Here is a 14,379-nt window from a genome sequence, read left to right as displayed (position 1 = left end):
AACCATTGAAGGCTTCCGATACTATCTCTTTTCTGCACCCTTCCCCGGTGTGTGGCCAAGTTCTGAAGGGTCCTCTTCCATTTGTCTCTTTGTGCTGTGACAGATAAAGCAATAAGATTATATGTGTAGAAAAACTCTATCCATAGTGATAGACATCAATTTTGACCATGCAAGCCAGCTTGAACTATATAGGACTGATCTCTGTGGAGGTTTGCCTGCTAAGGATAGGGGCCATAATATTATAGAGCATAGTGCACATGTCAAGGAAGGGATAAATGACACATCCACTCCCTGAAAATCTGTCCCCTCCATTCTAAAGTCCTCTGGCATCCAGCTGTTGCCCCTCTACCCAAGTGATGGCCTCAAAACACTAGAAACTTCAGGTCATACCTGGATGGAGATGTCAAAGCTCCAGAAACTTCTCAATTTTGAAAACACATAACCAGTTTGTGACCTTTAAGATGGATCACAAAAGGGGTAGGGGTGGGTGGGAGGGACACAAACAAATAGAGACGAAGTTTCAATCTTTTTATTCAAAGCAGCTTCTCACGATGTATAAATACTGCATATTAGCACACATGAAAAATACAACTTCTAAGGCACCCAGAAATATGTTCATATACGTTACAGGACCATTCACAAAGAGTGGACGATTTGCTCCAGACAGCATTTGATAAATCAGAAGATTATTACCCTCAGTACTGCACCCAGTTTGGGAAAAATATTTACAATGTGGAGAATGAGCCAGCTATACCTGCATGTAACTCTATGAAGGACTCATACTTACAAGTATCCAAAACTAAGGACTCTCCAGTGAAAATCTGGCAAAAGAAAACGAGTAACCTAACCTGTAAAGGTATCCATGGATTTTGGTGTGTACGCTACATCCATGATCAAACCCAAACACTCCTAGAGTGAGCTGGACACGTTTTTGGTAGCCTGCTTCATTATCAGAAGTTTGGTAATAAGCCTTACCAATAGAATAGCACTTCTTTAACACCAGTCATCTCTGGATTAGTAAAGAAGTCGATGACATCATCATGAATGAGAATGAGAACAGGGGCATCCCCTGGTGGGGCCGCTGAGGAAAATTCCTGCTCTACTAAGCAGGAAGTGGAATGGCTTGATGAGGAACTAAAGAGATGGACATCTGGCAGTCACAGGATGCATCCCTGGAGACCTAGCTGCAAAACTTCAGCCAGAGGCCCACACACAAATGGAAGAGTCTACGGTGTTCAGACAACCTGGCGGGATCCCAGAGTTCCACTTTGTAATGGGATAAATAGAAAGCTGAGACCACACAGCAGAAACACCCACCTGAGATACTAAGTTCCAATCGCAGAAACTCTCCTTCAGAGCCTTTCAACAAGATAGTCAACTTCTCTGCATGGCCAGTTAGGGGAGCATGAGTTTAGGGGAACCAAGGCTTCCTCTGTGCCATAAAGCTCACACATCTGGACCCAGATGTGCCTACAGGCTACGAAACTCATGCTTGGTTGGAATAATGAAATTCTTTGGTCCTTGGTTTTATGAAAGGCAGTTATTTTCACAGCCTTGTCAATGTAGCCATTAGAAAATAACTTCAAGCTGGATCTAATGGCATAATGGCAAATGAAATACTAGGTGGAAAACTCTACACCCTCTGAACTTCCCAGAGTCAATTTAACACGCTCCAGCGGAAGACTAGATGTTGAGACAAAGAGGTGAAGCCAACCCAGAGATGCAAGGCAGAAGCTAACCCTAGACATCAGGTCTTCTGACTGACACATGAGCACACGCCAATCTCAACCCTAATGCTGAAAAGGCGACTTTGGACATTGCCTAAAGAGGGATCCCATGCTTAACTGCACAGCCCTGAACTCATGCTCCTATTCCAAAGGTTGATAAGGAGAATCAGCTGGAAATGGCCAGAGTGCCACCTACCAAAAATGGGATTTAATTTTTGAGAATTAACTCTTTAAGATTCCAAGATACACTACTATGCCCACTGCTGATAAAATCTGGGATTTCTGTGCCACTGAAAAAACCCTGGCTAAACCAGCTCGCTTGCTGTGCATGCTCTGTGTCTACAGTATGCCCATCCTGCCCAGCTCCAGTCTAGCATGGCTCGACACACATTTCCTCACAGAAACACCAAGGACGCATGGCCATGTCAATGACGGAACAAAAACCGACTCCAGATTGTCTACATAGTAAGACTTTTATGTAAACTTTGTTAGCATCTCACAGAGACTGCCGACTTTAGCTACCCTGGACATTTGCAGGTCACCCACAAGGAACCTGGAGTCCCCACCGGGGTCAGGAGCAGGAACTGTCATTTGTTTAGAACAGACGATGAATCCGCAGCCCTCCCTGTTACCATCTCCAAACCATGTGACTAGAATGACAGTGGTTCAGAAAGCCTGTCCTTGGCCATATGATAGCCAAAGACATTCATCAAGAAATCCATCTGGTCCCTGCCGCCATCGACTCCACCACTCTCTTCTGGTTAGCCACGAGCTACAGACTGCATTGAGCCCACCAACATGGCTTACATGGAGGAAACAACCCGTATTATCCTTTTATTTATTTTTTGCAACAACCTTAAGGCTCTGTTCACAGCTCCATCAACTGCCACACAGTGAGAATTTATGCGGGGTGTGGGGGAGAGGGGGCTTGAACTACACACGTCGTTTTGAAGGTCAGCAGGATTATTGAACCTAATGGTAAGGCTTATTCCACAAATTCAACACGTGTTCAAATTAGATTTCAAACGCAATGACTTCTAGAAAAAAAAAAGAAAATTGACTTGATTTCTTAATGTAAGACTATTTGATAAAAAAAAAATTGGCACCAAACCAGTATGCGATCTATTTTTTTTTGAAGGAAGAAGTGATATTAATGGAAAAGATTGCCTAAAACGCATGTCCTAATTTACCACAGAAATATAAAAGTTTATATTCTGAAAATATATATACTGTATTAAAGTCTATAAGCATTTCAACCAAAACCTGCAGAAAGAACTAAGTGGCACTTAGCTACAATAACAACAAAAAACACACATGCAAGACAAGCCCCCGAAGATGTATCTACAAAGGCAAAGTGGAGATTTTCGAGATTTTTATAAAACCATTTACAGAGAATAAAATAAAATACTTAAGAAATCTCATTTGGAGTCTTAAATACTGTGTCTATTAGTGAGGGCATCTTGTCTCATATATACAACAGAAACACAAGAGAAGCGGGCCTTCCTTCTAAATGTTCCCATAGGAAGATTTGGGGAATTTTATTATTATTTAAAAAAAAAACTTCTACAGAAACTAGATTGAAAAAGTGTGTAGAGTGGGACTAAATTCCAAATTTAAAAAAAAAAATTACAAACTTCTAAAGAGATTTTTGAAACCAGGAGTTAGGAGTGGGGGATACAATTCAGCATTCGGCGGAGGCGATTTGTAAAGGAGAGTTAGAGATAAAATTGCATTGTTCAAAGTCTGCTGTGGTTATTTTCCCGTCCTCATATTGAATTTCAGCTTTTCATGCTTCCGAGAAGACAATTCCCAGTTTGACCTATGCCAAAGAATAACCTTTAAATCTTTACTTCCTTCTCAGCATAACGTGTTTCCCCTCAGACTTTATTTTGAAACAGGAAAGGGTCACCTAAATAAAAGAACACCCACATTACAAAGTGGCCTCCATGTGCTGAGGTGGTCTGGCCATCTTAACCATAACTCTTCAAAAGTCTCCGGGATCTAAGCATCTAACCCCAACCATGTCATATCCTCATGCTGGAAGTTGCGGTCACCAAGGTCGTGGCAGACAGGGGGCGTCCTGAGTGGCTTGCTAGAAGGGATGTTGACTCAGAACAGGCACTCTCTACTTCTCACCCATAGCTGTCCTTCCAAACTCAAAGGAACTCTTGAGTTGGGCCTTCTAAGACCATCTACACAATTCCTCAAAGATTTACTTAGGCTCTAGGAAAGGATGACATGGGAAAGGAACAAGGAAGGTAAAGGGACAAACAGAAGGACCTCATGGGAGCAGAGAGGACACTGGGGTACAAGATAGAAGATGGAAGCCAGCACCCCGCCTCAATAAAGCTTTTAGGGTAATCTGAATACAACCATAGGCTGGTATTTTCCATCCCTGTTCAGTATGCTGGAGGTCAGCTGCATTTCAATGACGCACTACCCCCAGCGCAGCTCTGAAAACAGCCATGCCAGTGGTCTAGCCAGCCCTGTGGCAGACTGACTAAAGGACTTGTGTGCATTGTGGCAGAACTACCTTATTGAAAGGACTTAAAACGAACCATATGAATTCCACCTTAGAAAGAATTCCATGTCTATCTCGGTCATCACAGACCCTTGATACATTCAGAGGTTTGGTGCTCATCAAGGACCCAAAGTTAAAACTCTGATTGTATCAGCAGGAATCAGAGACGGACACTGATAACAGGCATTTCTAAACACCCCTTTCCATTTCCAGGAAGAATCCTGACCCCTTGCCTCCCTATGGACAAACGCAGATTAATCAGAAAGCACGAGGGTTGGGAGCCATAGAGGAAGCAGCAGTTATGAAGAGGCTTGGAGACATACACAAGAACAAGGGCCATCTTAAGGGTTTGGATGAAGCACATGGAACTCATCTAATAGAGAAGGTTCAACAACAGACACGTGGCAGAATCCAGAGCGCTCCTCTATTAACTCTCTACTCCCCAGCCTACAGCTCCTACAGTGTTCTACTGGGACACCAGGGAACTACAGGATTCGATTCTGTTTCCCTGTGACTGAACACAGCCGACATGCTGTCCCTTCAGTCTCCGCATGGCCCAAGTGGCACAGGCTGAAAGAGAATGGAGAAGTGAAACTCCGACCCTCTTGAACCTTTCTGACTCCTAACGCTTTCCATAGAGGGAAGCAAGGTCATCCTGAGGATCACAAGGCCAGCGCACGTGGGAGCCTCCTGAGTGCTGGGATTAAAGGCTACCACAGCCTGGCTAGAGACAGAGTCTTATGTAGCCCTGGCTAGGGACCTGAAATTGCAGCAATCCTCCTGCCTCCGTCTCCCAGGTTTAGAGTCGGGCCCCTTCACTTGTTCTCATGTGAACATTCAACCACCTGTGTCATTCTTCCACCTGGGACTTGGGGTAGCTATTCCCGTTCGAGAGCAGGCAGAGAACCAACTCTCCTTCTTTGCAGCCCACCTCCCCACTCCCCTAACCCCCAACAAGCTGTGCCAACTCAGTACTGTACCTCACTGTCTCCAAGGCAGGGCTAAGAAAGACTGGAAACTCACAGGGAACGGAATAGAAAGAACAGAGGTCAAGATCTGGAACACATCTAGAACAATCCAGGCACCCTGATGGTCTAATTTTCTCTGGGCACATGATCTCAAAGAGGTTTGAGGTTCCAGGCACAATGGAGCCTCTTCCTTCTATTTCCTGTTTCTTTATCAACTCAAACTCAAACTCCCCTACCATGCAGATCCAGGGACTTTAGTTGGATCACATGAATATAGCTACTGGAGGCCTCCCAACCCATCGAGGCAAGAAGACCTGCATGCTGGATACTGCTCCCTTGTATTCTCCCAGCTAGAAAAAAAGAAGACTCATTGTTCAGACTTCTGGAAGCAAAATGGTTTGGACCCTAGAAAAACTCCAGAGACTGGGTTTTCTTTCTCAACACTCCCAGAAGGCCAACTAAGATATTAACTTCCATATGAGAGGAAAGGTCTTGGAAATCCAAGTTCATTTATCTATCCCAGAGCAAAAGAACACCTCACCCTAGGCAATATTTCATCCTGAAACAGGACCGCACTCCCATCCTTCCTTAATGCCACTCATCTAAGGACTGGGTCCTGCTCTGAGACCATTTGGGATCACAAGAGTTCTAGGTTCCTCTTAATGACAGTGAGTGACAGAGAAAACGCCACTGTGACTTATCCTAAAAACAAGACTAGAGAACTGGCATCATGTTATGAGAGTGACTTGGAGAGGACCTGACACAGTGTTGTTCATTTTAAATCCACAAAAAACCCTTCCGTTCTCATCTCTGAACTTCCCACATGGCTCGTTGTGAGCGTGCACCAAACAGCGTGAACCTTGAATCGTATTTGGTCCAGGGTAGTATGAAAATAAGATCTGTGTGAACAATAGACTTCACAATATAAACAAAAATAAATAAATAAAATAAATCCGAATAAAGAAAAAATTTTCCTAGTAATTCATGTTTTTTTTTGCAAAACTAGCTTTACATATAATACACATAAATTATCAGAATTTCCACTTACATTGTTTTAAAAATATATATTTAACAAAACATTTCTAAATGTACAATATCTGGGTTTGTAAATCACTCAGTTGGGTTTTGAGACCAAGCCCTAAGAATCACACCGAGCTGCATTGGAGAGGAGCCTGAAGCCAGGCCTATGGGCCAACAGAGTCACGTGCTTGTTGGTCTGCGAATTCCCTAAGATGATTGTCCCCTGGTCCCAGATCATTTCATCAGAGACCCATGATGGCCTCTTCTCCAAGTTGGAGGCACTGTGTAGACACAGCCTGAGTCGGGAGGATGGGGGAGGTTGATCGTCCCCTTCTGGACCATGGCGGTGGAGCATTTCAGCTAGTGGGGAAAGGGAAGCAGTGCCTGGCAGAGCCCTGAAAACGTGTAACCCTGGAAAGCTCTATGGCCGGGCTGGGATAGGGACACGGGGAGGCCAAGGATACTGCATTTCCCACCGTTACATCAAAATCAAACCAATGAGGAACAACCGAAGGACACGAGGAATGGACACAACCCTAGGTGTGAAGACACACCCTGACAAACTCTTGGCTAGGGGTGGACCCTGGGCTCCGATGGCTGAAACACAGGGCCCAGCTGGAAGTCAGGTACCCTTGAGCAGCGAGGCTCACAAGCTGGGGCCCTTCAGACTTCATAGATTTTGTCCTGCAGGTAGCTGAAGAGGGAGTCCAAGCCTTTGGAGGAGCTCCAGAGCTGCTTCAACATGACACACTCCTTCTCATTCACGTCTTCCAACACCGACTTCAGGAAGCTCCGGACCAAGCATTTGGACTCCTCCAAAACCTGGAAGGAAACACACACATGTGGGGTCAGCCAGCCTGGGGCTGAGTTCTGTCTCTGTAGCCCTGCAGTGTCCACAGCAGCCAAGAAGGGGGTTTACCTTGAGTCTGGATCATTGGGTCTGTTATTAGCACCGTCCTGAATGACTTCCAAGTGGTCAAGGTGTTGAGCCCTCTACTCAAGGGATGACTTGGGCAGAAAGGCATGGTACTCAGGCCTTAGGAGTCTTGTCTTTTATCCAAAGGTGACATATAATCAATCAGTGTTCTCGTTCTCTCTCTCTCTCTCTCTCTCTCTCTGTCTCTGTGTGTGTGTGTGTGTGTGTGTGTGTGTGTGTGTGTGGTATGTGCTGTGGTGTGGATATATGAGAAGGCCTTAGATAACCATCTTCCTCAACTGGTCTTCACTTATTTTATGACAGAACCTCTCACTGGATTTAGTTTGTGCAGACTGGGGAGACTGTCAAGATGATGAGATCAAGAATCTGCCTTTCTTTGCATCCCCAGCACCAGTGGTGCATCTGTATATACATACATATACATACACTACATATACACATACTACACATACGTGTACATACACATATAGTTTCTGGAGTATCAGTCACAGGTCTCCATGCATGCCCAGCAAGCACTGTACCCATGGAGCTGTGTTTTTCTATGGGTTTCTGACGAAGTTCGCAAAGCACTGTTTTGACCCCACCCCATGTCATGAATGGAGTCATTTGAACTACCTGTCAGGGAAAAGAACACCCAACCCAAGGGTCACTGTGAACAGAGAATAAGGGGATGGTTGACAAAGTATCTGTGGGATACACTGGCCAGCCATGCCTCTGTTAGGCGCAGTAGCAACAATAGTAGTATTGGGTAACATTGCAGTATTGGGTAACAAGAACTATAGCCATAATAATGATTGCAATAGTCATGGCAGTCAATAATAACGGCATAAACTGTAGAAATAATTTTCACCAAGCGCAGTAATAGTTGTAGCAATGATCAATAATAATCATAGTAATCAACATAATATATATAGGACCAAGCAGCAATGTTACAGTAAGACAGGAATGAGGAGCAATGACAACAATCACACTAACTCTAGAGTAAAGAGTGGCAATTGCAGTACTGAGCAATAATATTAATGGTAGTATTAATAACCACACCATGATGACCAGGCTCCATGAAATATTTTTTTTTCCAATCTCACGTCTCTCAATTGCAGGTAGTTCACATCTTACCCCCATTGTAGATAAAGGCCCTTGAGAAGGTAACATGGCCCAGGGTGGGATCATTCAACGGTACAAGGCATCTCAATCAGGCCGATCCCCAGACCATGATGTTGCCTCCACAAGGGTCAAGGCTTAGGTTCTCACTGCTCTAAGCACTTTGAAACAGACAAAGCAAGGGGCAAACCCCCAGGTGCCAGCTGTCTGGAAGGACCTTACACTCTAGAACGGCGGAAGGAACCCTGAGCGCCTCTCATCCTGGAATCTTTTTCTCCTGATAACACCACCTTCTAGAGGCTGCAGGCTTCACTTTGCCACACAGTCTTTTCTCAGGAAGTCACCTAAAGTTCCTGGGTCCTCTGCAGTGCTGCTGTAGAGGTTTCTTCTGTGTGGGTGTCTCCTAATGTCCCCTCAGGTATCCTTTCAACAGATACTTCATCTGGGGGCCTCCCCTTGCCCAGAGTGTGGCCCACACCTCACTGCAGCTCATGCCTGCCTCCTGCATCCTCTGGGCAAACTGGCCACAGTCAACACTGAGACGCATATGACCTTCCTGCTTTCCTGCCTCCCGCCTCCCAAACCCTTGCTGTTTCCCCTGTTTGAGCTCTCCCTCGCCTCTCTGGGAAGCTGGCCCTCGGGTGATTAAGCATGCCCCGTTTACTTGGGAGTGTAAGGTTTCTTGACGAGATTCTTTCAGAGCTGAAAGGGGGAGAATCTCAGGAAAAGGGGTAAAAAATAACCCCAGTCACCAGTTCATAGAGAATTCACATAAAACCAGTAAGGCACGTGATCCATATTCCAATATGGAGATCACCACAACCGTCATGAGCGGCACTAGCGTGAGACTGAGCAGACGCTGCAGGTGTCCAATAAATAAACAGCTAACAAGAAGAGGCTGAGTAGATGCCCATGTCAGCTGGATATGTGGGTGGGGTGCTTGTGGGAACAGAAGGCATGGGATGCAGGGATGTGGCTCACAGACCAGCCCAGCACTCCGTTTCTTAAGGACAAGAGTATAGACCTTATCCTTTGACATCATGCCCCTCTCGGGAACCGGCCTTGAGGCTTGAGTTCCCTCCTATGCTCAGAGTCTCCATCAGGAAGTCAAAACCAACGTTTAACTAAAACCTTGCACCTCCGTGGAGGTGTGGTTCACCCCTTCTTTAGTGCATCCCTGGAGTCGAAGAACGACCAGATGTGTCAGACACTAGGCTGGACCAAAGAAATAAAACAGTGGCAGCACGCACTGGTCTCTGTCCCTTGACCTGTAGTGCCCTGGGCCTTCCCTTTCTGAGACTTTAGCTTGGTGCTTTTGGGGGTGTTCAGGGCTTTCTCTTAATAATACAATGCTTGCTTATCAACTATAAATCTCTCCCATGAGCCTCTTTTAATGGGGCGTGGATAAGAATATGCAATATCCTGGGCATCTTCCTCTAATAATTTTGACGTTCTGTACCAAGAGGCAGTATATCCCACACTGCAGAAAACCTCTCACCGATTCTGCAGGTTCTCTGGGGAACTATGGGAAGGGCTCAGTTGTCACATGAGGACCTGAGACTGACTCCCCCAGAACCCATGTAAAATGCTGGGTATAGTAATGCACACTTAACAATCCTAGAAGTGGGGATGTGCAGACAGAAGGTGCTTACTGGTCACCGTCTAGCCAAATTGGCAAGCTTTGGGTTTGGTGAGAGAGCTTGTCTCAAAAAAAATTAAGGGAGAGACGACATGGGAAGAGACTCTGCATTGGTCTTAGGACTCCACCTGAACGCACGTACACACAATGGTCCACTCACAAGGTGGGTACATGAGCGACATGGGGACTCACCACCGCACTGCAGGATGCCATCTCCTTCACCCGCAGCATGACCTCCTGGCTGAAGGTCGTGGGCCAGAAGACCTGTGAGACAAGGCCCCGGCTGCACGCCTCCTGGGCAGTGAGTTTTCGCCCGCAGAACAGCATTTCATTGGCCTGGAAGAAGAAAGGCAGGAGAAAGCTGAGGGCACAGAGCTCTGCCCGTGTCCCTTAGGGAAGCCTGGAACAGCTGGGCATGAGTGCCTCTCTGCTCCCTGAGGCAGGAGTCACAACCTAGGGTCGGATACACAGTGTGGAATATTTACAAACATCTGCCATTGCTCTCATTAAAGTGTCAAGAGACGCCAAGGGATCTAGCAAAGCTCTGTGAACCCAAAAGTACTCCCCTCCAGTCATCGACCCCTGGGTGGGTTTGCACAGCCTTTGAGGTTCCTTTCAGTGCTGACAGCCTGGCCCTAGTCTAGGAAGGAGGGGGCGATCTACCTACAGGCTAACACTTTCTAACTAGAACAGTGAGTCAAGTTCATCCTCTCAAAAAAGAGATTGATTAATTCTGAAGGGAGAAGGAAGGGATGAAGACAGAGAGGGATGAGAAGAAGATGGGGTGAGAGGAGTAAAAATCTCAGAAAAATCACTAAGCTTTAAAAAAATAAGTCAATCAAAACTCTCTACAGCATTAGGGACCCAAAGATGAGACCACCAAGTTAGAGCAAGAGCATCCAGTGGCTTGGGGCACAGACACTATGCAGTTGTGAATGATGGAACACTCCCATCTTGGCTGGGCTGCCTCTGCATCCCATGCCTCCAAGTGACATGGTTTTCTCTGCTTTGACATGCGTGGCTGTCATACACAGTGCTATAGGAGCGTAAGTGTTCCCCAAAGCTCTGAATGTTTAAGGATTGGTCCTTGGCTTGACTCTTTGAGGAAAGTGGTGAACCTTTATGAAATGGGACACTTGGCAGATCGTTTAGGTCACTGGAAGCAAAATGTACACTTGAAGGGACCCTGGTGCATTTCCCTCACTCTCCGTCACTGAGACAAGAACAAAAGGAACCACAAAGAACTCAGGTGAGAACACACAGCCTTCAGTTTAGAGGCATAAAAAAAGACTGAGGTTGGGAAGGCAGAGAGGCGACCAGACAGTTTAACCACGGCCTCTTGTTCATGGCTGTAACAACAAGGGACTGCCTGGGGAGAAACTTACATGAGTGGGAGCCTGTGGCTGATGTCAATGACAAAGTGTTCACCTCCCAGCTCTGTGTCACAACCAGTGAGGCTGAGAGCCACCTGAGACATGGGACAGTGCCTGAATCCAAATGACTTCTACGTCCCACTCGTTGGCCTACCCCATACAAGAAGTGATACCTACATCAGGACGGGCTTAGAAACATGAGCTCACTGGGAACAGAATGGGCATCTCCCATGTCCTCAAAAGAAGCTAGTAGAAAAAAAAATAGTGTCTGTCTATGAACAAGGATGCACCTTGCCTGTACCTACACTGTGGTAGTGATGGAGGAAGGTCATTGGCTAATAAAGGAACTGCCTTGGCCCATTTTATTGGTTAGAAGATAGGTGGGAGGAGTAAACAGAACGCTGGGAGGAAGAGGAAGTGAGCTCAGACTCCACAGCTCTCCTCTCGGGAGCAGACGCCTGAGAGAGACACCATGCCCCGCTCCCGGGCAGAAACACGCCATGAAGCTCCGACCCAGGATGGACTAGGCTAGAATCTTCCCGGTAAGACCGATTCTCACAGATTATTAGAGATGGGTTGATCGGGATATCAGAATTAGCCAGTAAGGGCTAGAGCTAAAGGGCCAAGCAGTGTTTAAATGAATACAGTTTGTGTGTTGTTATTTTGGGTAAAGCTAGCCGTGTGGGCTGCTGGGGTGCTGGGGACGCAGCCCTGCCGCCCTAATTACAACATGGTAGACATGGGGCGTATAGGCCTCTGAATACATGGGGCCTCCCAGGCACCTCCAATAGTTTTCTTCCGGTGTTCTTTGAAAAGGAACGTGAGTGTTATCCAGGAGCCCAAGACAGTAGCTGAGGCCAGGGAGCCATGGATAAAGACCAGTAAGAACAAAGGACACATGCTAGAGCTATGAAAATAGCAACATAATGTCTGGTCCCTATTCAGACTCTGGGCAAGTCACTTAACCTCACGGGCTCTCCTCCATCCCAGAGGCATTTGACAGTCTATGGTTCTGGGCTTCCAGCTACGGCTGGACTAATAGAGATGGGACTGTACCAGCACCTGGTCTGTGGTGTGGAGGTGATGAAGGGACACTATTTTTATTACTGCTGGTGTGATCAATTTTGAAAGGAGCAAGGAATAACATGGATGTCACAGAAGGGATACTATTAGACAGGCTTTCACTATGGTGACAGAGGCAGGTTTTCAAGGAGACGAAGGCAGGCCAGGACCTCTGCACACTATAGAATTGACAGGAGATGGAACACAAAAAGAGAAACAGAGAAGAAATTCAGAAATTGCAAAGCTCTTTGCCCTGCCTCTGCCCAGGGACTCCACAGAGCACCTGGATGGTGGGGAGCCATCAGAATTCTCTAGTGTGTAGACTACCTTGGGGCAACCAGGGTTTGCTTAAAGGCAGCTGCCTAATACATGTATTCAAGAAGTACCCCTGAGTCTTGTTTCCAAACCAAAACAGTTAGCAAGAGCCCCAAGTGGGGTGGAGCACTGGATAGTGTACTCTCAGCTCTGGAGCTATAGGACTGTCCTTGTCACTCAGGTCATGTTGCCCCAGCAGTGTGGGCTCTCCCATGGCCTACAGCACCTGCTAGCAGGGTGCCCCCTGTAGTCACTAAGTAGGACTCACTGAAACTTGCATGACAGCTGAAGTCCCAGCATCCTCCCTGATGGATGCAGTGCATGGTCCTAGTCAGCTTGCCCACCTGTGCCACCTTTTTCCTACCACCTTGCATGGGAAGGTCACCTCTAACACCTGTCTGGGCTGGCTGCCCTTTCGGACCCCCCAGCTCTGGTCCTGATTGTACTCACCTAAGACTCACTCATTTGTAGTTTTGCTTTATGACATGCTGGGCTGAGAGCTCAAACTGCGCAGTGAACCATGGGGATCCAAACCCTAGGGCCACCATTGTACCACATGACTGTGTGTGTGTGTGTGTGTGTGTGTGTGTGTGTGTGTGTGTGTAGGTCTAGAGGTCAGAGGTTTTAAAGATGGGTGTCTCACACCGGTGTCTCCCACCAGGTAGTCTAGGTAGTCTAGGCTAGCTTGACCAGCAAGCCACAGGGATCTACCTATGCCTTTCTTCCTTGTGCTGAGATGACAAGCATCTATTACCATGCCCAGATTTTTTTATGCAAGCTCTTGGAATTGTACTCATGTCCTCACGTTTGTGTGGCAAGCCCTGGATGAAAAGAGCAAACCCCACAGCTCATTGCACAGCTTCAGGTCCTCCCAGACCCATCAGAGCCTTGGTCTTTCACACATGTTCACTGGTAAAGCAACTGTCCTCCTAACAGGGCTGTGTATGGCCCCAACAGTGAATGCTTTCTATGTCTTGTCCTGCCTAGACTTGTCCTGCTATCACCTCGGGTAAAGTCCATGGCTTCCCAACCTAGTCATGTGACAATTCTTTCGTGTCTCTGATCTCACAATTCCATCTGCATTATGGAAATCTCCCCATTTTCACAGGGGTGGAGGCAGCTTTGCCATCAAAGTCTTTCGTTCTTTCATAGATGCATGGTTGAACTACACTTCCTCCACCCTCAGGAGGGGTGTGGCCACGTGATGGAGTCCTGGCCGGTGATATGTAAATGAACAGGGGATACTGTCAATGAGCCTGGTCTAGAAGACCCTCTGGGGTGATTGTCTCTACATCATTGAGAAGGGAAAGATCTGCTGGACAGAAGCTATCTGACTAATGTGGACTGTATTTGCACATTTGCCAGACTGTTCTAGATAGAGAGGGGGCAGCTGTTGCTCAGACTCTGAGAATTGCGACTGTTTGCTACAGCACTCAGCTCCCCCAAAGACACAGCTTCACCAGAGTCTAGTAGGAAGAAAAGGGACGCTGTGCATGGTGCTGGGCACACAGTAGATGACATCATCATCGTCATCGCGGCTCAGCTATCCATCAGACTCCAATAGCTTGAAGACCTGTTGGTCTGGCATGAGATCAGCCTGGCTTCAGTCACAGCAATTCCGGGACAGCAAAGGGTGCCAGAGCAGGTTCCTCAGGCCTAACGGATACCAGACTTTCACCCCTAGGACACTGCCATATTCTAACCCCAGTAAAAGGG

The 14,379-nt window shown here is 46.8% G+C and overlaps 1 protein-coding gene across 1 annotated transcript in view; it reads right to left on the bottom strand.

Annotated features, from left to right (window-relative positions):
- Positions 1-514: 514 nt before the first annotated feature.
- Cdyl2 (chromodomain Y like 2) overlaps positions 515-14,379 on the bottom strand; it is a 163,902-nt gene continuing 150,037 nt past the window's right edge. Inside the window, exons 6-7 of the mRNA XM_041650060.1 lie at positions 10,106-10,249; positions 515-7,058 (exon numbers count right to left, since the gene is read on the bottom strand). Of these exons, the coding sequence (XP_041505994.1) occupies positions 6,900-7,058; positions 10,106-10,249 (303 nt within the window). The 3' untranslated portion in view covers positions 515-6,899. The remainder of the gene's footprint in view (positions 7,059-10,105; positions 10,250-14,379) is intronic.

The sequence above is a fragment of the Microtus oregoni genome, unplaced genomic scaffold (genome assembly GCF_018167655.1).
Source record: "Microtus oregoni isolate MIOR12 unplaced genomic scaffold, Mior012 000004F_ref0000308, whole genome shotgun sequence".
NCBI lineage: Eukaryota > Metazoa > Chordata > Mammalia > Rodentia > Cricetidae > Microtus > Microtus oregoni.
This window is presented reverse-complemented; position numbering and strand designations above follow the sequence as displayed.